Source organism: Mobula birostris, chromosome 13, assembly GCF_030028105.1.
Source record: "Mobula birostris isolate sMobBir1 chromosome 13, sMobBir1.hap1, whole genome shotgun sequence".
Taxonomy (NCBI): Eukaryota; Metazoa; Chordata; class Chondrichthyes; order Myliobatiformes; family Myliobatidae; genus Mobula; species Mobula birostris.
The window spans coordinates 7994702-8022658 of NC_092382.1; the positions used below are offsets into that span (position 1 = coordinate 7994702).

At 48.7% G+C, this 27957-nt stretch overlaps 1 protein-coding gene across 2 annotated transcripts; it reads right to left on the reverse strand.

Annotated features, from left to right (window-relative positions):
- On the reverse strand, positions 1-26897 carry LOC140208320 (uncharacterized). Of its 2 annotated transcripts, XR_011888730.1 has the most exons (4): positions 26847-26897; positions 22413-22580; positions 12668-14383; positions 1-35 (listed from the first exon to the last, which is right to left on the reverse strand). XR_011888730.1 is itself a non-coding variant. In XM_072276904.1 (3 exons), exon 3 carries the CDS (start codon positions 13975-13977, stop codon positions 13084-13086), a length of 894 nt encoding a protein of 297 aa, XP_072133005.1. In that variant the 5' UTR covers positions 13978-14383; positions 22413-22580; positions 26847-26897; the 3' UTR covers positions 9540-13083. The 2 variants fall into 2 exon arrangements, 1 of the variants encoding a protein (XP_072133005.1); XM_072276904.1 differs by lacking the exon at positions 1-35 and having other exon boundaries at positions 9540-14383.
- Positions 26898-27957: the final 1060 nt, after the last annotated feature.

The following is a 27957-nucleotide window of genomic DNA, read 5'->3' on the forward strand; positions in this document are numbered from 1 at the left end:
GAGCACTGTACCTTAGCAACATTCCAGCCATCGGTCTGTAATACACAAGAAAACATTAATTCTAGTTCCGAGCTGTCAGGCGTTCGGAATTTAAACCTTACAATTCTACCTGTCCTTCTATAGCGACCCACCGAGTGCTGCCCTGTGCGGGGCTACTATTTCCCCCTTCTGCTGTTCCCCTATTGGCCCTGTCACCCATGCTTTACCAGCTACCTGACTTATCTCACTTAGACACAGAATAAGTCTGCGTCAAACGGGAAATAGGGGAACCTCCTGTTGTGGTCGATTGTTCAGAACATTCACCGCTTGTTGCAGCACTGAATGCCATCTCTTCATGGGTGGGTCATCAATCGAATCTGCTGCTTCACAAGTCCATTTAATCGTTCAATCAAGCCAGCTACTTGGGGGTAATAAAGTATATGGTGGACCCAATAAATACCTTGCTCTTTCGCCCAGTCCTGGATCTGTTGCCCTGTAAAATGGGATCGATTATCAGACTCTATTTCCTCGGGTGTGCCATGATGTGACATCAGGAGTTCCACCCCCGGAATAGTGGACTCCTGACTGGCACTAGAAAACGGTCTGGCCAACAGGAATCCAGAATAAGTGTCCACCATTGTCAACAAATATTTATCATTCTTATGTGGGGGCAGGGGTCCAATGTAATCAATCTGACATACTTTCGCCGGGTACGGAGCTCCTCTTAATATGGCCGAAAGGTCCACGCGGGACAGAGCGAGACTTGACTTGCTGGAAATAGACATTCCGACACAGTAGTCCGACAGTCATCCACCGTCAAAGGTCTCGTCCCCACTCTCGCCTCCCCTTCTCTCCGGGACGGCCGGACTGCTCGTGGGCCCATCTAACTAGAGGCACTGTAATAGCAGATACCGCAGCCAAGCCGTCTACGTGACTATTGTGGAGCGTCGTAATGTCCTCCTGGTGGGCATTCACATGATACACATAAATATCGCGCCTCCGCACCTCTTGTCATACCTGCTGCCAATATTCCTTGCCCCAGATAGGTTTATTATGAACTGCCCACTGGTGCATCTGCCAGCTCACCATACAGACAGCCATTCCATTAGCCACCGCCAACGAGTCGTTATATATTCTAATTTCCTTGGTGGGGAGTGAAGAGGGCAGGGTAACAGCTACAGGTTCCGGCAGCTGACTGGATCCGCCCTCTCCTTCTTGTATTAGCTGAGAATCGTCCGAGGGTCGCAGGGCAGCGGTCTTTCACCGTTGGCGCCCCGACACCCAACGGTTCCAACCGTCCGTAAACCAGGCACCAGCCTTTTCATCCGATGTCAATTCCTCGTCCGGCCGGCCCCATCGAATGGAGGAGGGTTCGAGGTGGGGAGACGCCTTCTCTTTCTTGGTTCCCGCTGTCATAGGTCATCTGGCTACTTGTTCATGAAAACGGCTTTGTCGGCCCGGTCCTGTATACACCATTTCCACTTCACCGTGGATGACAGCTGTGCACACTCCTGTCTCACCTTCGTATCTGGGCGAGCACCCAGAACATAATAGGCAAATCGGGTCGCAACACCGTGGGGTCCGATCCCGTGATGGACTCCGTTTCCACCAGGGCCTAGTAACAAGCCAGGAGCTGTCGTTCTAACGTGGTATATCGTCCGGCAGCCTCCGGCATAGTGCGTGACCAGAACCGGAGGGGCACCCTCCTTCCATTCTGCAGTTGCCACAGACTCCATACGGCCACGTTATCGTGAACAGACACCCGTAATTCATACGGGCCCCCGGGAGCCGAAGTGAAAGGGGAAGAGTCTCTTCAACTGCCATTTTGGACTGCTCGAATGCCTCCTTTTGCTCATCTCCCCATGTGAATTCACTCCTCTTACGAGTGACCGCGTACAACGGTTTCAGTAGGAGAGTCAATTCGGGAATATGTCTTCTCCAATATCCTAATAACCCCACAAAGCGCTGAGCTTCTTGCTTATTAGTGGGGATAGCTGTGGTTTGTATTTTATTTCGTACCTTTTCCGGTATAATCCTCTCCCCAGCATGCCAGTGGATGCCCAGAAACGTCACGGATTGACTGGGACCTTGCACCTTATCTTCACTCACACCCCATCCCCTCTCTCACACACTGTAACAGGGACCGCAGCGCCTCTGCGACACCCTCCCCGTCCGGTCCCTGTAACATGACATCATCGATGTAGTGGTGAACTCCGACGTTAGGGGGCAGTGCGCAGGTCTCCAGATCACCTGCCACTATCCCGCGGCATGAGGTCGGACTATGGACAGGTCCCTGTGGCAAACGAGTGAAGGGATATTGCCGACCGTTCCAGGTGAAAGCCAGCTGCTCCTGTGATGCCTCCTCCAAGGGAATCGAACAGAAGGCGCTGGCCAGATCAATAACAACATACCATCGACCATCTGCATCATCCGGAATATCATCTACCAGCGTCACTATGTCGGGCACAGCAGAACTCAACGGGGAAGAGTATCGATTCAATTGTCGATGATCAACAGTCATTTGCCAGGACCTGTCTGGCTTCTTTATCAGCCAGACCGGGCTATGGTACGGGGACGTGGCGGGTCGAATAACCCCAGCTTGCTCCAAGGAGGCAATAGTTTCAGTCATTTCCTTGTGACCTCCCGGGATCCGGTATTGTGGAACCGACACTAACTGCGTCGGTGGAGGGATTAACAGGGGCTCCCACTTTGCCCTTCCGACTACCACCCGCATGCTCCGGATCCCAAAACTAAAGGTCCCTAACGATGTCTTCAATTGCACTCCCCGTAACGCATTCATTCCGAAGATGCACTCGGTGGTTACAGCAATTAGGACAGACACAGAACGCGGGACGTTTTTGTCAATCGTTACTCGTACCGTTACTTCCTGGGCCCTCGTAAGGGCACCCCCCCCCATCCCTTCAATATTATACTCGGGTCCCCTCCACTTATTGGGGTCTCCCGGGATCACAGTATGTTCTGCCCCAGTGTGGACCAGGACAATCCGTTGATCATTTCTCTTAGCCTAATGGACATAATGGTATATAACGCCTACGGTCCCCCGGGTCCACATCGAATGGATCTTATATGTCGGGGGAACCCGGTCACCCCCTAGGGGTTGGGAGGCCACCATTTTCCGGTCTCCTCCAGCTGACAATGGGTACGGTGAGAAGGCAGGAGGAGCAGGAGGGTCCACCGGCGTCTTCCCAGCTTTCATGTGCTCACGATACATAGCATACAATACACTAGTGGGCACACCGTCAATCTTCTCCTTACTGATGCCTGCTTTCAAAAGGGTAGGGAACATCTCCCCTGCGCATCAGGGCAGGTTTCCTAGTCCCATTGGTACCGTTAGTACCTTCTCCTCCCCCCAACTCCAATATTCGTTAGCCGTGTCGAACGGACTCGGGGTTTAACCACCTGCAAGTCCGAAAGGTTCGCCAAGGCATTAGTCACGTCCTCCACATCCTCCTGAACTGAGGGCCCCAATAATGCAAGAACCACACCCCGAATGGATGGAGCGGCTGACCGCACCAATCTCCTGTACATCCCTCTGGTGAATTCCTCTTGGTCGGGATCTCGACCCAGTGGCCACTGTGCACCCCAGTCCCCAGACATCCTATTGACCAGGGCCTGTTGTCTTCAGCGGTGAATGCCTTCAGCGGCAGTCTCCCAGTCCCACTGTACCTGTGAATCCCAATCAAGGGGGTGCCGAATACCTTCTTAACAGCATCCAATACTTGCAATAAGAACCTATCCGCACGGGGAGATTGGCGTAACTCAATGTTAATACGGGTATTCGAGGTTAAAGACCCTAGCCTCGCTTGTTCTTCAGGATGAAAGGTTATACTAGCCCCTCTCTCATCCCACAAGGGGAGTAACCATTCCGCTAGCGACTCCCCAGACCTTTGTTTAAAACGGGCAGCCATTTCAGGTAGCTCCTTATCATTATACTCGAGAGTCTGTACTCCCGGCTGCCCGGGTACAGTCTTTTGAGAATTCATCACAGCAGGCCGAGCCTGCAATGGTTCTGGGGGAAAAGCAGTTTCCCCCTCACCGAAGGTCCCAATACCATTATCATCATACCATACATCCCCATCCCAGGTATCTAGATCTCCCTTGGGTAACAACATTGATCTTATCTTCATGGCATCGGGGGTATAATTCTGGCGGTGAGCGCCTCCTGATGTTTAATTTGCACTAGCCTACATGCCATCTGAATTCCCTTCTCCTCAGCTTCCTGCGCCCTATTCTGACTGGTCCTCACCACCTCAATCATGACTGAGCACCTCTCCTTCACAGCAATCCGTCATCCCTCGACGTATCTCTTTCTTGTTCCACCTCACGGGTCCTTTCCAACTGTTGGCACAAGGCTGTGGCCAGCAGCCAATAGCCATCGGTATGAGAACCTCGGTTCGATGGAAAATTTATTTCTCGCAACAACCCCATTTCTTACTTCCCCATTTCTCGCCAGTATTATCTAGGCGATCATCCCAGCTTAGCAAGGGTGTTAGCAAGTACAGCAAAACCATCAATATTATCCGCCCACCTTCTTCTTACAGAAACATCTGACTGATGCTAAGCTGGGACACATCATCAGTGACGTTACCTGGGGTCGTCAGGTGTTTCGGGTCTTTCAACATCATACACCCTCGCCCAGGCGACCCACCCGGGGTTGATCAGACCCCGGCCTGTGTCCTAGCAGCTACCCACGGATCTGCCCTCTTTATCCAGAGCCATCCTGACGCTTTCTCTGCCGCATCTATGGTGGTAGAAACGGCTCTCCTTCTTCTCCCTCCCGTGATTCCAAGGGCAGTGTGTACTTTGCAGAGCGACTGACCTGCAAAGCCACGACACCCGACCTCCACGGGCCAGCACTCTGCTCTCCAGCCTCTTCTCTGCAAGTTGTTCTTCAGATCTTCATACTTGGCTCTTTTCTGCTCGTAGGCCTCCTCCATGCGTTCTTCCCATGGCACGGTAAGCTCCAGCATAGGGACGTGCTTCAATGAGTCGGACCACAACACAGTGTTACCGCAGTGTAGTCTCTGTGATGTGGGGAGGAAACTGCAGCTGCTTTCCCAGGTCTGCCTTTAGCTCCAGTCCTGCGCAGTGAAGAGCAACCCGCTTGCTTTCTGGTGCTCTGTTGGTCTTTCCCCCTCTTTGACACAGCAGATGGTATTCTTGACCGGACTTTTTTTCCAGCAGATGTTCGATCCCCTGATTTGTCCGGAGGACCAAGTCATGGCGCCACCGATAACGGCCATCAGCAAGAGCTCTGGGGCAGCAGCTCAGAATGTGCTCTAGCGTACCGGTCGTCTCACAGAGGGGGCAAGCTGGTCGTTCTGCAAGGCCCCAGCAGTGCAGGTTGGACGGGCTAGGAAGGACGGCATAAACAGCCTGGATAAGGAACCTGATGCGGTGTGAATCCACCTTCCAGAGATCATTCCACGTGATCTTTCGCTCGATCACCTGCTCCCATTTGGTCCAGGCTCCTTGCTGTTTCATTGCCACCGCTCTGCTGGTCCTCTCCTCCTCTACAGCTGCCCTTACTTCATTCTGAAGCAGTTCTCGTTGCTCTTTCCCTTGTACTTTGTCAAAATGGGGGACTTCAAGGCTTCCGAGTCCAACTCTTCCCTTGGCGACCGCCCCCACCAGCACTTTGTGACGCAGTCGCGCCTCAGCTTCTCCCACCGCAGCTTCCGCTCTCCACTCTCTTCCAGTTCTCACCGCCACTCTTGCTCCGGCAACCTGTGGATCTGAAGATTCCCGAAACTGCAGCACCTCTCTTGCTCGCAAAACCTTGAACTCGTCCTCGAAGGATTTCAGGAGGAGCCTCGGTTTGCAGTTACTCCCGTACAGAGCGATGCTGCTGATGTTCCTTGGTAAACCCAGCCATCTTCGCAGGAACCGGCTGACGACCCTCTCTAATTCAGCAACAGTGGGAATTGGAAACTCATAGAGAAGCAGTGGCCAGAGGATTCTGGGTCGTACACCGTGCTGGTAGATCCATGTCTTAAACCACCCTGGAAGGCCAGTCCTGTCAACCTCTTGCAGCCATTGTTCAAGCTCCCCACAGGTATTTCTTATTGCCGCCTTATCTCTGAGTGTTGCATCAAACCTCTTCGCAAGACTTTTAACAGGGTTCTCTGTGATGGTAGGGGCTGGAATGTCCTCAATAGAGAAATCTCTCCTGTGCTCTCCCCCTTCTTCAGCACTACAGATCCTGATTTTGCAGGCTTAAAGGACATCCTTGCCCACCTCATCACCCTTTCCACCCCCTTCAGAATCCACCTAGCACCAGGCACTGACTCCGTAGTGATGGTCAGATCATCAACGAAGGTTCGTATTGGTGGTTGGCGGATCCCAGATCTTCATTTCGGACCTCGACACTCTGGCTCTGCAGATTTTACCAGCGTGTTCATTGCCAGGTATGCGATATTGTTCCGGGACAACCTCTTTGTTCCAGCGAAACATTTTCGGCAATCCACGTATCCTGCTGCCACGCCGCCAATTGTTTCACAGAACTGATACCCAATAAGAATAACCGTGACGGGTGGCTGCTGCGACTATTTGGTTTCGCTTGAACAAATGAACCCAGACTCGGTAGTTCCTCCGAGTACTCGCTTCATTGTTAATACAGGGAAGGAAATAGAGAGTTGTGAGAAATGCTTTTTATTATACATACCTACACCACAAACAGGTAGGGCTAACTTAAGCAACCCCTGGTAGTCTACACCTCTGAGTATACTTAGCAACGCCTGCGTGGTCCCTGAGGCAGGCGATCGACCGTGGACTGGCTGGGGTGGAGGTCCTTGGCGCCGGTTCGGCTGCTCAGCCCGAAGCTGGGGCCCAGGCGAGTGGTCGGCCCAAGAACGGACTCTCCCACCTTTATACCTGTATCGCCACCCCCCCCCCCCTCCAGTCGATGGTCGGGTGACATGCAACAACCGGCCTTTGCCTCCTTCAGGGACAATACATCCTATTAATCTTACAAACAAACAATGTTAAGAAAAACATTCTTTAGAGACAAGGTGATTAATTACTTTTAAACAAATCAGCACTTTTAGTTTGCTCTGAGGCATATGATCAGTAGACCAGAGTCACATATATCGTTCTCCCCTTATCTAGTATCAAGAGTCAATCTGCCCAACAACATAACAGACCCACAGATTCGTAATTGTTAACCATTTCCTTGCCGTGCCAATTTTCATACATCATACGCTTACCTATACAAGTAGTTAAGGAGGATTTTATTTAGTCAGAGAGCAGTGAATCTGTGGAATTCTCTGACACTGATAGCGGTGGGGGCCACATCTGTGAGTAAATTTCAGGCAGAAGCTAATAGTTTGCCTATTAGTCAGGGCATTATAGGATATGCCGAGGAGGCAGGTGTATGGGGTTGAGTGAGAACCGGGATCAGCCATGATAGAACGGCGGAGCAGACTCGATGGGGCTGAATGGCCTAATTCTGCTTATGGTCTTATGGTCTTATACTGCTAGTGTCTTACACAGTGAAGATTGACACAAAATACTTACTACATTCAGCCGCTGTTTCTTTGTTCTGTTACTAACTCGCCAGCATCATCTTCCAACGGTACAATATCAACTCTTGCCTCCCGTTTACTCTTTATATATCTGAAAAACTTTTGATACTTGATATTATTGGCTCACTTGCCTCAATTTTTCACCTTGTCTCCCCTGTGTGTTTTTTCTAGTTGTCTCCTGTTGGTTATGTAAAAGCTTTTCAATCCTCTAACTTCCCATTTTCTTGCTATATTATATGACCCACTTTTGCTTTTATCAAACCCAGGAGAAAATCCGTGGATGATGGAAATCCAAGCAACACATACACACAATGCTTGAGGAACCTAGGAGGCCAGGCAGCATATATGGGAAATAGTAAACAGGCGACGTTTCGGGATGGGACGCTTCATCAGGACTGGGGAAAAAAAAAGATGAGACGTCAGAGGAAGAAGTGTGGGAGTGAAAGGGGTGGAAGAAGTGGTAGGTGATCGGTGTAACTAGGAGAGGGGGACTAGTGAAGGAAAAAAAAACATCTTAGGATATAATTTCCTTAATGATTCTCGAAAGATCATTGCTAATGCCTCCACATCTCTTCAGCCACCGCTTTCAGATCTCTGAGGTGTACACCATCTGGTCCACATGACCTATTTACCTTCAGACCATCTCTGTTTTCCAAGAACCTTCTCTCAAGTAACCTAACTTTACACATTCTGACCACTGATATCTGGGAATTACATATCCTCGTCAGTGTCTTCGACAGATAAGAGTGATATACAATACTTATTCAGATCATCTGCCATCACCTTGCACCCCCACCCCATTACTACCTCTACAACATTATTCTTCAGTGGTTTGATATCCACTTCCTCCTCTTTTACAGTAAACGTACCTGAAAAAAACATTTGGTATCCTCTTTAATATTATTGGCTAGCTCACCTATGTATTCCATCATTTCCTTCTTAATTATTTTAGTTGCATTCTTTTGGTTTTTAAAAGCGTCCCAATCCTCTAACTTCCGAGTATTTTTTTGCAATATGCCCTCTCTTTGGTTTTTATATTGTCTTTGATTTCTCGTATCAGCCATGGTTTTGTCACCTGACCATTGGAATAAAACTTCCTCTTTGTGACGTGCATATCCTATGCCTTCCGAATTGCTTCCAGCCGTCACTGTCCTGTTTTCATCCCTGCCTGTGTTCTTTTCAAATCAATTTTGACCAATTCTACTCTCATGCCTCTCAAATTCTCTTTATTCCACCTGTGACTTTAGCTTCTCCTTCTCTATTGTCAGGGTGAATTTGATCATATTAAGATCACTCTCCACTGAGGGTTCTTTGAACATAAGCGACCTAACTAATTCCGGTTCATTACAACACACAATCTAGATTAGCAGATCCCCAAGTGGGCTCAACCACGAGCTGCTCCAAAAAAAAATCTTGTTGGCATTTTAGGAATTTCTCCTCTTGAGACCAACACCATCCTAATTTTCCTAATCAGCTGCATGACAATCCCCCATGACGATTGTAAGATTGCCCTTCTGGCACGCATTTTCTATCTCCCATTGTCATTTGTGGACCACAGACTTACTGCTGTTTGGGGGTCTCTACACAATTCCCATCAGGGATTTTTTTTTTACATTTGCTCTTCCTTAATTCTACCCACAGATTCTACACCTTCCAACCCCATGCCACCTCTTTCTAATGATTTTATTTAATATTTTACCAACACAGCCACACAACCCCACTACCGGCTTGTTATTTCAAGAAACATATAAGTATCTGGGAAACAAGAGGACCTGCAGATGCTAGAAATCTAGAGAACTACACACAAAGTGCTGGAAGAGCTCAGCTTGTCAGGCAGCATCTATGGATGGGAATCAACATTTCAGGCCAAGACCCCTCTTTGGGACTCTTGATACCCATGTATCTGGAATGTCAACAAGCAAAGACAATAGAAAGTAGTACGAAATAGGGAAAACCTTTGACAAAATTTAGTTCAAGGCTTAAAAAAAAAACCTGCCAAACAGAGATCAATAGCTAACAAATACAACAAAGGCAGTAAACACTTTCATCAAAAAGGACATTGACTTCCTTTTAATAAAAATATCTTAGTCGCATTTCAATCCATAAAATTTACAAATGTAAATAAGAAATTTAGAAAAGCATATTTACACTTAAACCCACTTAGATTAGCACTACCTTCGACAGAAGGAGGAATAGAAATAACACACATGGAAAAAAAACACAACAGTCAGATAAAACTTCTAAGTAAATATTTTCATCAAAAATGAACTGGATTCAGCACTCCCTGTGTGTATCTGCAATTGTGATAAGAAATACCAGAAAACTTAAATGAGAGGCCCATTCAGAAAAAAGAATCATCACTATGGATGAAAACATTAACAGTGGAATGAGTATGACCCTCCATGGGAGACATCCCAGTGATCTGAGCAGATGAGATGGTGACAAGGAAGCATCGAGCACCTGACTGAGAGTTGGAGACCTCTTCCCAGAAACAGGGGGGTTCCTTTCAGAAATACAGGACAAGGTGGTTAACAAAAGGCAAAAAAAAATCAAAAATACATGAAATGCCAAGAAAAACCAGACACAATCCAACATATTCCAGGATCCTGCAGCAGTTTAACTCAGTTTGATTACTTATGAAGGTACAATCAAGTGGAAAGTATCATTGACCAAAATCGTGCTTTAAAATGCAAACTCATGAATGCCCTCCATCACTTCATAAAGGCACCAGAAATTCAAGCCTGATCCAGTTTTGGAGTCAAAATCTTACAAATTATTTGATAATCAACACATTATTTCAGATAGGACAATCCATAATAACCATGGGGATATAATATTACAGGATAAACAAGCAGGAACAACCCCCACAATAGAAAAAAACATTCCCAACACACACGTTCCTCGACCAGTGGAGCACCTCACCAATGGTGTTGTTTGTGTCATCAGTCACACAATCGAAATATTTTCTGTCAATCAGCTTCCAAATGTTGCTACTCTGTCATTCGTCGCCACACCCCACTGCTGATTCCCTTCTCCTCATCATACGTTCTTACTCTGACCATCATCCAGAGCCCCAAACTCTGCCCTGTGCAGACCCGCCTCTGGTTTCTGACCCTGCTCCATTGAACATCTAACTGATGGTTTCCCATTCTGCTTTCAGTCTTTAGAGGACAGTGGTGTTTTCAACAACCCTTCAGAAGCAGGGAAAATGACCCATAACGTGGAAATGAGTCGTGATTAAGGAGGTTAACTACCAATGTCATGCTTCTCAGCACAGAGATTAGAGGGGCAAAGAGCATCCCAGACAGAACTGCAGTCAGCTCCACTTCTTCAGTCTGCAGAGAATTCAAGGGAAACCCATCACCACAGGGAGAGTGAGAGATGAACAACAGGGGAGGATTTAAAAGGCCTGTCGTGGAACAGAATTACTGGCAGGGTCCAGCCGGCCTGAGTTGACTCTCTCCTGTACACTAGTTGTGTTATAAATTCACTAAGTAATGGAGACAGAGTTTAAAATAGAACTGATTTATTTGTCTCAGATACAGGAATATTAATCTCCAGTCTCTTTAAGGTGAGTATGCAGCAGAAGAAACTCCTCCCATGCCCAGTGACCAGGGTGCAGAACTGGGTGTGGTGAGCAGCAGCAATAATTGCAGAGTTCAGCACCGACAGACACTCTCAAAATTGCATTCAGCAACGGTGATGGACAAATATCCAGCATGCACCTTACTGAAACTTTCTGCCAGTGTGAACCCAGCAGTCTGCCACAAGTGTATCACACTGTAAGGTTTCACCACTCATTTAATGGCCTCTCTGTAATGTTTCACTGCTGAAGTAACAGTTTCAGTGCAGCAGCAATGTTTAGGTTATGAATAGAGATAACAGGGTTTTAGATTGCGGTGCTATCCAATGTTACGTAACCGGCACTAATGAATGTCAATTGAGGCAGATTATATCCAAACAACCAAACATTTAGTAAATATCGATAAACACTGGGGAAAGAATGAAAACCTTAACCGGAAGTAAACTGCTACGTGGCCCTTCAACAAACCGCCACTCGGTACTAATTCTTAAAACGATAAATGCGAAAACAGTTCTTAAAGCGATAAATTCAAACACAGTTCTGAAAATGGTAAATTCAAAAATCCAAGAGATTTATACAGTCAATTGGGAGAGACTTCTCTGGAGAAGGATTTTCTTCATAGATGCGACTTTCCTGCAGGTTCTGTCCAAAGGATTCACGACGAAGGAAATAGACGGCTTAAAGCAACTGACCTTTCTTCTGGCGAGCAAATCCTACATGAACTACCTTGCTCTTTTGGCAGCAGTTATCTTTGATGCAGGTCGCTACTTCTTCAATGAAGACTCAATAAGGTCAATCCTTTATTAAACTGCCAATCGATACCAACTTTTCTTAATCTTTCAGATCCTGTACTTCGATAAAGTCCTCACTCTCCAATACGACTGAAAAGGTACATCAACAAATCTGGCAGAAATTGGGTAAATTACAAGTCCAGCACTTTAGTACCTTACAACAGAACGTAAACCTCCGTTTGAAAAATGAAACAGCGTCATAAGCAAATACACAACAGAACGGAGTCTCCAGCTAACGTTCTAGCTGGAAAACTAACTGCGTCACCAGAGTCTCCCTCTTATATACCTGTTGAGAACAGGTCATCATGTGACCTCACATCGGCGGGAAAATTACATCCGGTAACCTCCAAAAAAAAAAACAAAAACCATTACATCATACTCACAAGACAGTCACAAGATATCCATGAGCAAAGTAACACCAATGACAGAAATGTTCTTTTTTGTGAGTCTGGAACAGAGATTTTCATGGTCTTTTGCCAGGGAGAGTTGAGAAGATGTGAATGGAGAGAGAGGGGCCTTTCTCCTTTTTTTTTGTTTTCTTTACTAACCCTATAGTCAAAGTAAGAATTATAAAGCTCAATTGTTTAATCACATATTGTGTACCATTTGTTATTTTGGGGTACTGATTCGTAAAAGGGGACATATCGAGCAGCATCCACCCAAATGAGATTTCTTAAGTTTGGCCGGGCTGGGGGACTATCACCCCCTATATTAAGCTGCTAGCTGAAGCAAGAGTTACATAAGGTTAGATGACTGAGTGAATCGCTTACCACATTCACAGCAGGTGAACGGCCTCTCCCCAGTATGAACTCAGCGATGCACATTTGATTGATTTGGCTAAGGGAATCTCTTCCCAAAGTCTGAGCAGGTGATCGGCCTCTACCCAGTGTGAACTCGCTGGTGTCTCTGTAGTTGAGATGACCGAGTGAATCCCTTTCCACACACTGAGCAGGTGAACAGCCTCTCCCCAGTGTGAACTCACTGATGTACCTTCAGTTGGGATGAGCAAGTGAATCCCTTCCCACAGTCTGAGCAGGTGAATGGCCTCTCCAGTGTGAACTCGCTGATGTATCTTAAGTTGAAATGACTGAATCTTTTCCCACAGTCTGAGCAGGTGAGTAGTCTCTCTCCAGTGTGAACTCTCTGATGTACCTTCAGTTGGGATGACCAAGTGAATCACTTCCCTTCAGTCTGAGCAGATGAATGGCCTCTCTCCAGTGTGAACTCTCTGATGTACCTTTAGTTGGGATGAGGAAGTTACTCCCTTCCCACAGTCTGAGCAAGTGAACGGCCACTCCCTGGTGTGAACTGACCGGTGTGCTTGTAGGTGGGATGATCGAGTGAATCCCTTCCCACAGTCTGAGCAGGTGAACGGCCTCACCCCAGTGTGAAATTGCTGATGTACCTTCAGTTGAGATGACGATGTGAATCCCTTCCCACAGTCTGAGCAGGTGAACGGCCTCTCTCCAGTGTGAACTGACTGGTGTGCTTGCATTTGGGATGATCGATTGAATCCCTTCCTGCAGTCTGAGCAGGCGAACGGCCTCTCTCCATTGTGAACTCTCTGATGCACCTTCAGTTTAGATAACCGAGTGAATCCTTTCCCACAGTCTGAGCAGGTGAACGGCCTCTCCCCTGTGTGAAGTGACTTGTGTACCAGTAGGTCGGATGACCGAGTGAATCCTTTCCCACAGTCTGAGCAGGTGAACGGCCTCTCTCCAGTGTGAAGTCTCTGATGTATCTTTAGTTGGGATGAGCAAGTGACTCCCTTCCCACAGTCTGAGCAGGTGAACGGCCACTCCCCGGTGTGAACTGACTTGTGCACCAGTAGATCGGATGAATTAGTGAATCCTTTCCCACAGTCTGAGCAGGTGAATGGCCGCTCTCCAGTGTGAACTGACCGGTGTGCTTGTAGGTGGGGTGACTGAGTGAATCCCTTCCCGCAGTCTGAGCAGGTGAATGGCCTCTCTCCAGTGTGAACTCTCTGATGTACCTTCAGTTTAGATGCCTGAGTGAATCCCTTCCCACAATCTGAGCAGGTGAACGGCCGCTCCCCGGTGTGAACTCGCTGGTGACCCATTAGGTCAGATGACCGTGTGAATTCTTCCCCACAAATTCAGCAGATGATCAGCCTCTGCCCAGTGAGTACTGACTGGTGTGTCCACAGGTGGGAATACTAACTGAATCCCTTCTCACACACAGAACAGGTGAATGGCCTTGTCCCAGTGTGAACTTGCTGATGTACCTTCAGTTGAAATGACCCACTGAATCCATTCCCATTGTCTGATCAGATGAATGGGTTCCCTTGTGTAAAATGACGGGAATACCAGTCGGTCAGATAACCGAGTGAGTCCTTCCCCAGAGTCTGAGCAGGAAGGATGATCGAGTGAATCCCTTGCCCCACTTCTTAAATATCTGGACGAAGACAGCAAAACTGGTGTGTTGTGTTCGAGATTCCCGTAGACAAATTCCTTGTTGTTTTTAATCTGTAAAAAGATTTACAAAATCGATCAATGAATGAAGGACAACATTTCAGATGAGATCACTTGAGTTGCCAAGGTGTGATCTGGCATCACACCGTTACAGTGAGGTTCAACCCAAGTTGGAGAGAGAAATCACCTTCTAACTGGGCACAGTGCTGGTATCTGTAATGACCATCAAACTCTCTGATGCTCTTCTTGTCTCTATAAGAATGGGGCATTTCTGCCGTCTCCAATCTGTGACCTGGCTCAGTTTGACTCTCTCCATTGGTATTATTCCTTGTTCGCACTGAGCTGCATGGGTTCCTGTCCCCACAGTAACTGAAACACTCTCACACAAATAGCCGGCAGTGCATTCCACGCACCCACCACTCTCTGTGTAAAAAACTTAGCCCTGACATCCCCTTGGTATCTATTAACAAACACCTTAAAACTATGCCCCCTCGTGTTAGCCATTTCAGCCCTGGGAATAAACCTCTGGTGATCCACACAATCAATGCTCTCATCATCTTATACACCAAAAAAGGCTCCAAACATAAACAAGGAAATTATACATTGCTTTGAGGATTTGCCAGAAATACTGCATACAAAATTATGAGGGTATAGATAGGGTAAACACAAGCAGCTTTTTCCACTGAGGTTGGGTGGAATGACAACCAGAGGTCATGGGTAAATGGGGAAGGTAAAAATTTTACGGGAACATTTGGAAAAGCTCTTCACTGAAATGGTCGTGAGAATGTGGAATGAGATGCCAGCACAAGTGAAGAATATGAGCTCAGTTTCACCATTTAAAAGAAGTTTGTTTGGGAGCCTGGATGGTGGGGGTATGGAGGGCGATGGTCCCGGTGCAGGTAGTTGCATTAGACAGCCTAAGTGTTTTTTCAGTATTGACTAGATGGGCTAAATAGCCTGTTTCTGCACTGAACTTCCCCATGTTTCTATGACAGAGAAGCTGGACAAACTTGTTTGGAAGGGAAAAGGTAGGAGTGACAATGGAGCAGCAATGGCTGGAGTTTCTGGGAGCAATTCAGGAGCTGAGTGATAGATACATCCCAAAGAAGTGGAAGCATTGGAAAGGCAGGAGGCCACAACCATGGCTGAAATGGGAAGCCAAACAGAAAGCAAACAAAAGAGCAAAAACTATTGGGAAGCTTTTAGAAACCAACAGAAGACGACTTAAAAAAAAGTCAGGTGAGCATGGGGGTGGAATTACAATATTGTAGTCATTATTGAGTCTTGGTGGCACCCAACAGTGTGAGGCATTTTGAGGAACAAAATATCTGGGGCCTCAATATTTCTTGAAAACCAAGGTTCCCTGCACCAGTTACCTTTCAACTTTTATTTTGTCAGGCACATACAAACTAAACACCTTCAAAATTTCACTTCTGAAGGCCTCCCACTTACAAGTACTCCTTTGCCAGAAAACAGCTTGCCCCAAACCACACTTGTCAGATCCTTTCTGATACCATCAAAATTGACCTTTCTCCAATTTAGAGTCTCAACCCATGGTCCAGACCTCTCTTTTTCCATATTTACTTTGAATCTCATGGAATTATGATCACTACTTTCTGTCACCAGCCCTGGATCATTTCTTAACAGTTTATTGCACACTTCTACGTAGGGAATTCTATGAACTGATTAAGGGCACATTTGACAAACTCTACCCCATCTAGTCCTTTTACAGTATGAGAGTCCCAGTCAAAATATGGAAAGTTAAAATCACTTACTGAATCAACCTTTGTTTCTTGGCATGGTCTACCATCTCTCTACAAATTTGTTCCTCTAAATCCCTCAGACTGTTAGGTGCAACCAAGTCTCAATAATGGCTACAATACCATAATTCCCTGTCCTGAGCTCATCTGGCTTTCCTACGATGCTTTTGCATTGTGATATACACAGCTCAGCACATTCATCGCACCATGCTCAACCATTTGATTGCTGACTCTATCTGAGGTCTGAACAACATCTGTCTGGTGTCAAGAAAACAACCTCTCGCTCATTGTCACAAAAACAAAGGAGCCGATTGTGGACGACAGGAGGAATGGAGACAGGCTAACCCCTATTGACATCAATGGATCTGGGGTTGAGAGGGTGAACAGCTTTAAGTTCCTCAGCATAAACATCACCAGGGATCTCATATGGTCTGGACATACCGGCTGTGTTGTGAGAAAAAGCACAACAGCACCTCTTTCACCTCAGACGGTTGAAGAAGTTTGGGATGGGGCTCCAAATCCTAAGAACTTTCTACAGGGACACAACTGAGAGCATCCCGACTGGCTGCATCACTGCCTGGTATGGGAACTCCCTTAATCGCAGGTCCCTGCAGAGAGTGGTCAGACAGCCCAGCGCATCTGTAGAATATGAACTTCCCACTATTCAGGACATTTACAGAGACAGGTGTGTAAAAAGGGCCCAAAGGATATTGGGGACCCAATTCACCACAACCACAAACTGTTCCTGCTGCTCCCATCCAGGAAACGGTACCACAGCAAAAGGACCAACAGGCTCTGTGACATCATCTTCCACCAGGCCATCAGACTGATTAATTCATGCTGATACAATTGAATTTCTATGTTATATTGACTGTCCTGTGTACAAACTATTTATTATAATTTACTATAAATTACACATTCAGTCAGGGACATAACGTAAAGATTTCTACTAATCATGTATATGAAGGATGTATGTAATAAAGTCAATTCAATTCACCCTCTCCACTATCTGTTCTGTCATTCTGGCTCCCATTCCCCCAACAACTTATTTTAACCACATCACCCCCTCCCCCCACACTAGCACTAACAAGCCTTACCACTGGGATATTAGTCTCCTGTTGTTCTGTTCCCCTAACGAACAAATCCCCTATCACCCCTTTGACTTTCCTCTGCCAGGTAAATCCCCCCAACAGTTTCTAAAGTGGATCCACCTGCTGCTGTGTGGGATGGACACAAGAGTACTCTGCGATGGCTATTTAACCTCATTCCCCTTCCCGACTCTCACCCAGTTTCCTGTGTCCTGCACCTTGGGTGTAACTCACCTCTCTTCATGTCATATCTATCACCCCCTCCATCTCCTGGATGATCCGGAATTCATGCATTTCGAGTTCCAGCTCCTTAAAGTGCAGGGTTACAAGCTGCAGCTGGATGCACATCTTGTAGGTGAGGGCATCAGGGACACTGGAGGTCTCCCCACCTTCCCACCAATGTCCCCTCTAATTTGCAATGACCAGTGTGCACATAAATCTTGTATTGTGCTTTTTCTACCCAGTGTGCACAGTGAATTTTATATAGAGAGGTATTCATTTTAACAGCTATCAAATCATTGTCGATAAGAACTTTGATTTCCTCTGGGTTTGATCGAGTCCCATCTGCACTCTCACACAACCTATGTCGCAGGCCTGTAACGGGTAATGAAAGATTTTCTCACCAGAGCTTTTGCACATTGTCCATATTTGGTTTGCTTGCTGAATTACGCTTCAAAAAGTCAGATTTCTAAATATCACTCCACTTCTTCCCACTTGTAAATTCTCCAGCAACTTTTGCATCCCCACAATACACACAGGTGACACCAGTTTCTGTATTGTACATAAATATTTCCCCTGAACCCTCCTGAGGAATTGAGGATATATTAAAAAAATCATTTTGATCCTATGTAACCTCTGGCTGCAAGAATAACTGGGACTGTTTAGGAATTTTTGAACTGAAGTAAACTCTGTCTTCTGCGGTTAGCTAAGACAGGCTCATTACTTGTTCTCTGCGGCTTGCAGAGAGATGCACTGAGAGCTGATAACATTATACCTTGCACCCTCTTTAGCTGATAATATTATACATTGTATCCTCATCTGAGTAAAGGGAGGAGGACTCGCCAATTAGGACAGGAATGAACATCCCTCTGTAATTAAATCAGGGCCTTGCAAAGGGAATACCTGATAAGGGCTGGACAATATATCAATCTGTAATTAAAACCTTGATTTAGCGAACTCTCTTATCTAAGTAATTAAGAATGCTGACCAATTAAATTAGCCAACATGATTAAAACTAATAATAAGGATTGGCCTGACAATGACCAAAATCAAATGCAACAAGCTTTGACATATTATTGGGACCCGGTTTTCCAAACCATATCAACCCCAACAGGAACTAATATTAAAGATGAATATCTTAATTAACGAGAGCTGTATAACTCATCTCCTTCTACCTTAGGCCACAAACTTATCAATCACCCCTGCTGTGGACACTTTCTGGAGGTCCAAAATCCGTATGCTGCACGACCGCTGGACTAAGTGTGTAAATGTAGGACCAGGCTATGTTGAAAAATAAATATGTGAGGTTTTCTAAAATTGACTCCTTCTACCTTAGGCCAAGAACTTATCAATCACCCCTCGTGCTCACCGCTCTGCAGCTACCTCGAGTTCTGGCTATTATTAAATGTGCGGCCCACAGCCACATGTCTGACCGGGTCACTAAAGGCAACGCTTTAGCAGATTAGACAGTGAAAAGTGCGGCACAATCCTCGGTAGTTGTAGTCCCCTCGGGTTCCCGTCAAGCAACCCTCCGTGACTGAAGCAGAACGGGTTTGCCAGACATGCGGGAGGTACGTACTTTTCAGGGGGACGCCTCTGAGGAGGAGCGCAAACTGTGGTCCCAGATGGGGTGTCGGAAAGACCCCGACCCAGGTTTTCAGATCACCCCAGTGGGACAGGTTTGTGTTCCTACACAGTTTTTACCAATATTGGTCGATTATATACATAATTGTACACACCTGGGAAAGGAGGGAATGGTTGGTAACCTGTACCCTGCACACCGGGTACGACTCCCTTGACAGGTGAATCTTTCTCGTGTCTACAAGTTGATTTTATTGTATTGCCTAGAGTATATTGCTATAGATACTGCTTAGTTATTATAGATGTGTTTAGTAGATGGATTGAAGCTATTCTAACTACCAATAATACTGGTATGACTGTTGTGAAGGTATTATTATGGGAAATAATTCCCAGGTACTGAGAAACTGAGAGATACTGAGCTCTGACAATGGCCCACGCTTTGTGGTGAAAGTAGATAAACAGACATGTAACAACATGTAACAACTTGGCTATCCAGCAACAATTCCACTGTGTACACAACCCACAGGCCACTGGCATTGTGGAAAGGGCCAATGGCACTCTGAAGAGTAAATTGGCCAAACTAACGGCGGAGACTGGACTCACTTGGTTGAAGGTTCTACCGTTAGCCCTGTTCCACATCAGGGTTACCCCTCAGGGGAAAACAGGGTTGTCACCAGCTGAAATCATTTATGGATGGCCCATGAGGACACCCTGGGGACCAAGACGTTGGGTACCATTGTTCCCAGTAAGTCTACCAGCAAAATTCAATATGCATACCCTAGGGGAAGAGATGGGGAAATATACATGCAAACTAACCAAAATTTTCCAAGCATTACATTCACAGGTACGACAGGCTTACAAGGAAGAGAACTACCCCGCAGAGAGGAGTTACTATCTCACCCTAGAACCTGGGGATTTTGTCCTGATTAAGAACTGGGATCGAGGGAAACTCGAACCTCGGTGGAGAGGACCATATCAGGAGTTACTGACCACTCCCACGGCTGTGAAACTGAAGGGGCAATCTCGGTGGATACATCGAACAGACTACAAACATGTTACTAAAGGAACTGAGCAGAAGGACTCTCTCGGACTAAAGGAAGATGTATTGGTTGATAGTGGCATTTGTGTTTATGTCTTTCAGAGGGCTCACCCCAGCATCCGGGGGCCCCCATGTTAACACCTTTCTGTCTCTCTGTCACACCTATGCCAAACAGGTAGAACTAGGTGTCTGCTGGGTTTGTGCCGAAACTCCACAGCATGGTAAAACTATGATTACAATGTCAGAAATCCCGCTCAACCAGAGTGAGGAACTCTCAGCCTGGGCTTTCTCAAATAACACCCGGGGAAGAGAGGTGAGGAACTGTGGTCTAGTCAGAGATGACTGTGGCTGTCAGTGTTTTGAGGGATGGTATCTCAGGCCTCCACCAAACAGAAGTTCCTATACTGGGAAACATGCATCCTGGCCATACTTGCAGGTGCCCAGCATTGCAGAGAAGAATAACGAAGACTGAACAACTTTGGATGATCACTTTTCTCTCCTATGGAGTAGCCAGGAATTCACGAGAGATAATCAATTTGGCTACAGCACTTGAGGAGCTGGCCACAATACTGCAGGGGCCCTGACAGAAACACAGGCCCAAGGAACAGAAATATCCACTGAAATTATTGCAATTTGGCAAACAGTCCTGCAGAATCGTATGGCTTTAGATTTTATCCCAGCTGAGAAAGGGGGAACCTGTGCTATTATTGATGCAGAATGCTACACTTATTTCCCTAATGAGCCTACTAACATTACATCCCTCTCTGGCCAAGGAGACTGCAGCATTAAATAGGGCAGGATTTACATGGGGTCACCAAAGGGTCGAAATGGGGGTCTTCAAAGGCCTGTTCGGTAATATGTGGGGCATGATATTGCATTATGGCCTAATAGTTGCAGATATCATTGTTATAATTACTGTTGTACACTGTTTTTACCCACTGATAAGTCAATGCTGTATTCGGTTGCTTTCTCTGTAAAACATTACTGCTTTGATCATCATGTAATGGTCAAAAGGAGATCATTGTGGACTTCAGGCATGGCGGGAGTCACACTCACGTCCCCATCTACAACAACGGATCTGTAATGGAGCGTGTATCAAGCTTCAAATTCCTCGGTGTCCACATTTCCGCGGATCTCACCTGGTCCCTGAACTCCTCCATCCTGATCAAAAAGGCGCAACACGTCTTTATTTCCTGCGCAGCATGAAGAAAGCTCACCTCTGTCCCAGGATATTGACGGACTTTTACCGCTGTACCATTGAGAGCATACTCAACAACTGCATCTCAGTGTGGTATGGCAATTGTCCCGTATCGGACTGCAAAGCACTCCAGTGTGTGATGAAAACTGAACAGCGGATTATCGGCACCCACTTGCCCACCATTGAGAACATCTACCATAAACGCTGCCTGGGCAGGGCGAAACACATTATCAAGGATGCATCTCACCCTAACCATGGACTTGTTACTCTCCTCCCATCCGGTAGGCGCTACAGGAGCCTCCGCTCCTGCACCAGCAGGCACAGGAAGAGCTTCTTCCCTGAGGCTGTGACCCTGCTGAACCTCACATCACAGCACTAAGCAGTATTGCATCCATATTGTACTGTCTCAGTACTTTCATATTTGTGTGCTGTAGCACTTTTTTAATTCACAGTTATTTTGTAAGTAACACTATTCTTTGCATTTCTGGTCAGATGCTAAATGCATTTCATTGGCTTTGTATTTGTACTCAGCACAATGACAATAAAGTTGAATCTAATGATAAGATATGTTAAAGGATTAACTCTTTGTTAAACAATAGCAGCCTGTTTTTCTGAAAGAAACTGCTGATTGTCAACAGATGTGCTAAGCCACGCTGAGCCACATTTCTCCTTGAGGGTGGCTAGCTGGGGTTTCAGGATGCTTATCTCCTTGTGCACTCATGTGTAGAGATAGGACAGATTCAGTCTGTTGTGTGTGTGTAAGCCATTATGACTATTTTGTAATTTGTCTTTAGCAAATAACTTTGGCTCCAGCCTGTCTTGTGTGGGGGGTATCTGGACGGATATATCTGTGGTGTAAGGGGAATTGTTAGTCAGTTAGTGGATTGGGCAGAACAGTCATACACTGTTCCTGTTTGAGCGGCTAACTGAGTAAGGCCAAAGTGCGTGGAATAAAGAGTTTGTACTTACACGGTCTCTGAGAGACTTTATCTGGATTCGACTTCCACAGAATGGGAGTGGTATTAAAGGGCTGGGCTGCTGGAAGCACATTACCAGACCTGGAGTGATTGCAACTGGGTCTGACAGAGGCATAACAGGTTCTTCTGGGCACATTCAGTCTCACACCAACTATTTCCTGCCTTCCTTTGTACAGGTATGCAATGTCTAAAGGACCAGTGTTTGAGTAAATGAGACTCACCAAACTTTCTCCTGACTGAATCACTGGATTCTCCGAGTCAGATGGGTGCTCTCCAGTTGATGCTCTCAATCCTCGGGCTGGTTCACTTGTTGCTCTTCCCTCATCTTCAGTCGTGGTTCGCTTCCAGTTGGGGTTTTTCTTCCAATAAATCCGTCACCACAGGTCTAACTTTAACATGAAAGACAATGAAGCACATTAACAATAAAAAGGAAAAACAAACATTTCTGCTTAATGTTACTAAGAACAAAACTCACTGAAACTTGCCCCTCACATCTCCTCTGACCTTAAATGTATTCGACTTTTCAACCTCTTTGAATCGTCTGTCCACTCCATCTGTTCCTCTCATAAACTGATAAACGTCCATCCAGTCTCAGGCCAGCCTGGAGAAAACAACCCAAGTTTGTCCAGCCTCTCGTTACAGCTCATGCCCTCTAACCCAGGCTAACCTCTTCTGCGCCCTGTCCAAAGCCCCGTCATCCTTCCCAGAGTGGGGTGATCAGAACTGTATGAAACACTCCGGATGTGGCCTGACTGGAGTTTTATAAAGCTTCAGCACAGCTTCCTGACGTTTGAACTCAATGCATCAACTAATAAAGACAACCACGCCATTTGCCTTCTAACCACCCGATCAATCTGTGCAGTCTCTCTCAGGGAGCAATGGACTTGGAGTCTAAGATCCCTCTGATCATCAACACTGTTCAGGGTTTTGCATTTAACAGCGTACTGTCTCAGACATTCAACCTACTGAGCTGCCAAGGTGATCGTCACTAATCAAATCTCACTGAGTTGTCTCAGGTCCTGTTGAATTTATTGCCAAGTGCACAAGTACGGGAAGGTACAGGAACAGAGAAACACTGACTTGCAGCAGCATCACAGGCAAGTACATTCAGATAACACACAGAACACAAATTATACGATTCTGTGTCAGTAACCATCTATAAATATGTTTTATGCCAATAACAATAAATAAAACGCATTGTGCCTTGATCATTATTAAAATATGCACTTTGTGTCAATAACAGACTTGGAAATGTTGAATTTGGCCCCTATCTCCATTCCTCCTGTCGCTCACAACCAGCTCCGTTGTATCTGTCACCGGGAGGCAGAGGTTGTTTCCTTGTGTTGGGGTGATGACTCCTTCTCTGCCGGCTGACCTGTTATTATTAGAGATGAGGCCGGTCAGTCAGCGGATTTAACCCGCAGATTGGAGCTGTGGGTGGCAACATGGTCACCGGTGAACACACGGAGAGTGAAGGGGACAGGGTGTGTGTGTGAGTGTCATGGGTGAACACACGGAGAGTGAAGGGGACAGGGTGTGTGTGTGAGTGTCATGGGTGAACACACGGAGAGTGAAGGGGACAGGGTGTGTGTGTGTCTCACGGGTGAACACACGGAGAGTGAAGGGGACAGGGTGTGTGTGTGTGTGTCACGGGTGAACACATGGAGAGTGAAGGGGACAGGGTGTGTGTGTGTGTCACGGGTGAACACACGGAGAGTGAAGGGGACAGGGTGTGTGCGTGTGTGTGTCACGGGTGAACACACGGAGAGTGAAGGGGACAGGGTGTGTGTGTGTGTCACGGGTGAACACACGGAGAGTGAAGGGGACAGGGTGTGTGTGTGTCACGGGTGAACACACGGAGAGTGAAGGGGACAGGGTGTGTGTGTGTCACGGGTGAACACACGGAGAGTGAAGGGGACAGGGTGTGTGTCTGTGTCACGGGTGAACACACGGAGAGTGAAGGGGACAGGGTGTGTGTGTGTGTGTCACGGGTGAACACACGGAGAGTGAAGGGGACAGGGTGTGTGTGTGTGTGTGTCACGGGTGAACACACGGAGAGTGAAGGGGACAGTGTGTGTGTGTGTCACGGGTGAACACACGGAGAGTGAAGGGGACAGTGTGTGTGTGTGTGTGTGTGTCACGGGTGAACACACGGAGAGTGAAGGGGACAGTGTGTGTGTGTGTCACGGGTGAACACACGGAGAGTGAAGGGGACAGGGTGTGTGTGTGTGTCACGGGTGAACACACGGAGAGTGAAGGGGACAGGGTGTGTGTGTGTGTCACGGGTGAACACACGGAGAGTGAAGGGGACAGGGTGTGTGTGTGTGTGTCACGGGTGAACACACGGAGAGTGAAGGGGACAGGGTGTGTGTGTGTCACAGGTGAACACACGGAGAGTGAAGGGGACAGGGTGTGTGTGTGTGTGTCACAGGTGAACACACGGAGAGTGAAGGGGACAGGGTGTGTGCGTGTGTGTGTCACGGGTGAACACACGGAGAGTGAAGGGGACAGGGTGTGTGTGTGTGTCACGGGTGAACACACGGAGAGTGAAGGGGACAGGGTGTGTGTGTGTCACGGGTGAACACACGGAGAGTGAAGGGGACAGGGTGTGTGTGTGTGTGTCACGGGTGAACACACGGAGAGTGAAGGGGACAGGGTGTGAGTGTGTGTCACGGGTGAACACACGGAGAGTGAAGGGGACAGGGTGTGTGTGTGTGTGTCACGGGTGAACACACGGAGAGTGAAGGGGACAGGGTGTGTGTGTGTCACGGGTGAACACACGGAGAGTGAAGGGGACAGGGTGTGTGTTTGTGTGTCACGGGTGAACACACGGAGAGTGAAGGGGACAGGGTGTGTGTGTGTCACGGGTGAACACACGGAGAGTGAAGGGGACAGTGTGTGTGTGTGTCACGGGTGAAGACACGGAGAGTGAAGGGGACAGGATGTGTGTGTGTGTGTCACGGGTGAACACACAGAGAGTGAAGTGGACAGGGTGTGTGTTTGTGTGTCACGGGTGAACACACGGAGAGTGAAGGGGACAGGGTGTGTGTGTGTGTCACGGGTGAACACACGGAGAGTGAAGGGGACAGGGTGTGGGTGTGTGTGTGTGTCACGGGTGAACACACGGAGAGTGAAGGGGACAGGGTGTGTGTGTGTCACGGGTGAACACACGGAGAGTGAAGGGGACAGGGTGTGTGTGTGTGTGTCACGGGTGAACACACGGAGAGTGAAGGGGACAGGGTGTGGGTGTGTGTCACGGGTGAACACACGGAGAGTGAAGGGGACAGGGTGTGTGTGTGTCACGGGTGAACACACGGAGAGTGAAGGGGACAGGGTGTGTGTGTGTGTCACGGGTGAACACACGGAGAGTGAAGGGGACAGGGTGTGTGTGTGTGTGTCACGGGTGAACACACGGAGAGTGAAGGGGACAGGGTGTGTGTGTGTGCCGGGTGAACACACGGAGAGTGAAGGGGACAGGGTGTGTGTGTGTGTCACGGGTGAACACACGGAGAGTGAAGGGGACAGGGTGTGTGTGTGTCACGGGTGAACACACGGAGATGAAGGGGACAGGGTGTGTGTGTGTCACGGGTGAACACACGGAGAGTGAAGGGGACAGGGTGTGTGTGTGTCACGGGTGAACACACGGAGAGTGAAGGGGACAGGGTGTGTGTGTGTGTGTGTCACGGGTGAACACACGGAGAGTGAAGGGGACAGGGTGTGTGTGTGTGTGTGTGTCACGGGTGAACACACGGAGAGTGAAGGGGACAGGGTGTGTGTGTGTGTGTCACGGGTGAACACACGGAGAGTGAAGGGGACAGGGTGTGTGTGTGTGTGTCACGGGTGAACACACGGAGAGTGAAGGGGACAGGGTGTGTGTGTGTCACGGGTGAACACACGGAGAGTGAAGGGGACAGGGTGTGTGTGTGTGTCACGGGTGAACACACGGAGAGTAAAGGGGACAGGGTGTGTGTGTGTGTCACGGGTGAACACACGGAGAGTGAAGGGGACAGGGGGTGTGTGTGTGTCACGGTCGCGGGTGAACACACGGAGAGTGAAGGGGACAGGGTGTGTGTGTGTGTGTCACGGGTGAACACACGGAGAGTGAAGGGGACAGGGTGTGTGTGTGTGTCACGGGTGAACACACGGAGAGTGAAGGGGACAGGGTGTGTGTGTGTGTGTCACGGGTGAACACACGGAGAGTGAAGGGGACAGGGTGTGTGTGTGTGTGTGTCACGGGTGAACACACGGAGAGTGAAGGGGACAGGGTGTGTGTGTGTGTCACGGGTGAACACACGGAGAGTGAAGGGGACAGGGTGTGTGTGTGTGTGTCACGGGTGAACACACGGAGAGTGAAGGGGACAGGGTGTGTGTGTGTGTCACGGGTGAACACACGGAGAGGGAAGGGGACAGGGTGTGTGTGTGTGCCGGGGGTCGGAGAGACAGAGGTGAGGGAGCCACTCTGACCACCTGCCGGACATCTGACAGAATCCAGACACGCAAGGCCGGGTGAAGGCCCAGGTCTCCGAGTTCACGCCTTCGTCCGTCTCCTCCCACCTCTCGGCGATACATCAGACTCCGGCCGCAGGAGACGCTTCACAAACGCCCCCGGCTTCCCTCGGATGGAAATGTAAATAAATCAGAAAGCGGACATTTACTTTTAGATTTGTTCCGCTTTCACGGAGAAATCGGAGCCGAAGCGGAAGACGGAACCAGCGGGGTTACCGCTCTCTCCGCTGGTCCGCTTCTGTTATTGGGTCTAACCAGTGATTGACATTCCTGTTCACCAATGGCAATAGCGCAGCTCCTGGAGCGTTGGTTTTCAGCGGTGGGGAGCTCCTACGCCGGTGGCGCTGTGGAGGAGCTCCGACACTGGAGGCGCTGTGGGGAGCTCCGACACCGGTAGCGCTGTGAGGAGCTCCTACGCCGGTGGCGCTGTGGCGAGCTCCGACACCGGTGGCGCTGTGGGGAGCTCCGACACCGGTGGCGCTGTGGGGAGCTCCGACCACTGGTGGCGATGTGGGGAGCTCCGACACCGGTGGCGCTGTGGGGAGCTCCGACACCGGAGGCGCTGTGGGGAGCTCCGACACCGGAGGCGCTGTGGGGAGCTCCGACACCGGTGGCGCCGTGGGGAGCTCCGACACTGGAGGCGCTGTGGGGAGCTCCGACACTGGTGGCGCTGTGGGGAGCTCCGACCACTGGAGGCGCCGTGGGGAGCTCCGACACTGGTGGCGCCGTGGGGAGCTCCGACACCGGAGGCGCTGAGGAGGAGCTCCGACACCGGTGGCGCTGTGGGGAGCTCCGACCCCGGTGGCGCTGTGGGGAGCTCCGACACTGGTGGCGCTGTGGGGAGCTCCGACCACTGGAGGCGCCGTGGGGAGCTCCGACACTGGTGGCACTGTGGGGAGCTCCGACACCGGAGGCGCTGTGGGGAGCTCCGACACCGGTGGCGCTGTGGGGAGCTCCGACCCCGGTGGCGCCGTGGGGAGCTCCGACCCCGGAGGCGCCGTGGGGAGCTCCGACCACGGGTGGCGCTGTGGGGAGCTCCGACACTGGTGGCGCTGTGGGGAGCTCCGACCACTGGAGGCGCCGTGGGGAGCTCCGACACTGGTGGCGCCGTGGGGAGCTCCGACACCGGAGGCGCTGAGGAGGAGCTCCGACACCGGAGGCGCTGTGGGGAGCTCCGACCACGGGTGGTGCTGTGGAGGAGCTCCGACACCGGTGGCGCTGTGGGGAGCTCCGACACCGGAGGCGCTGAGGAGGAGCTCC

Bases quoted from the DNA above. Each gene is read 5' to 3' on its own strand.
- LOC140208320 (XM_072276904.1), bottom strand. From the start codon at position 13,977: ATGGGTCACCAGCGAGTTCACACCGGGGAGCGGCCGTTCACCTGCTCA.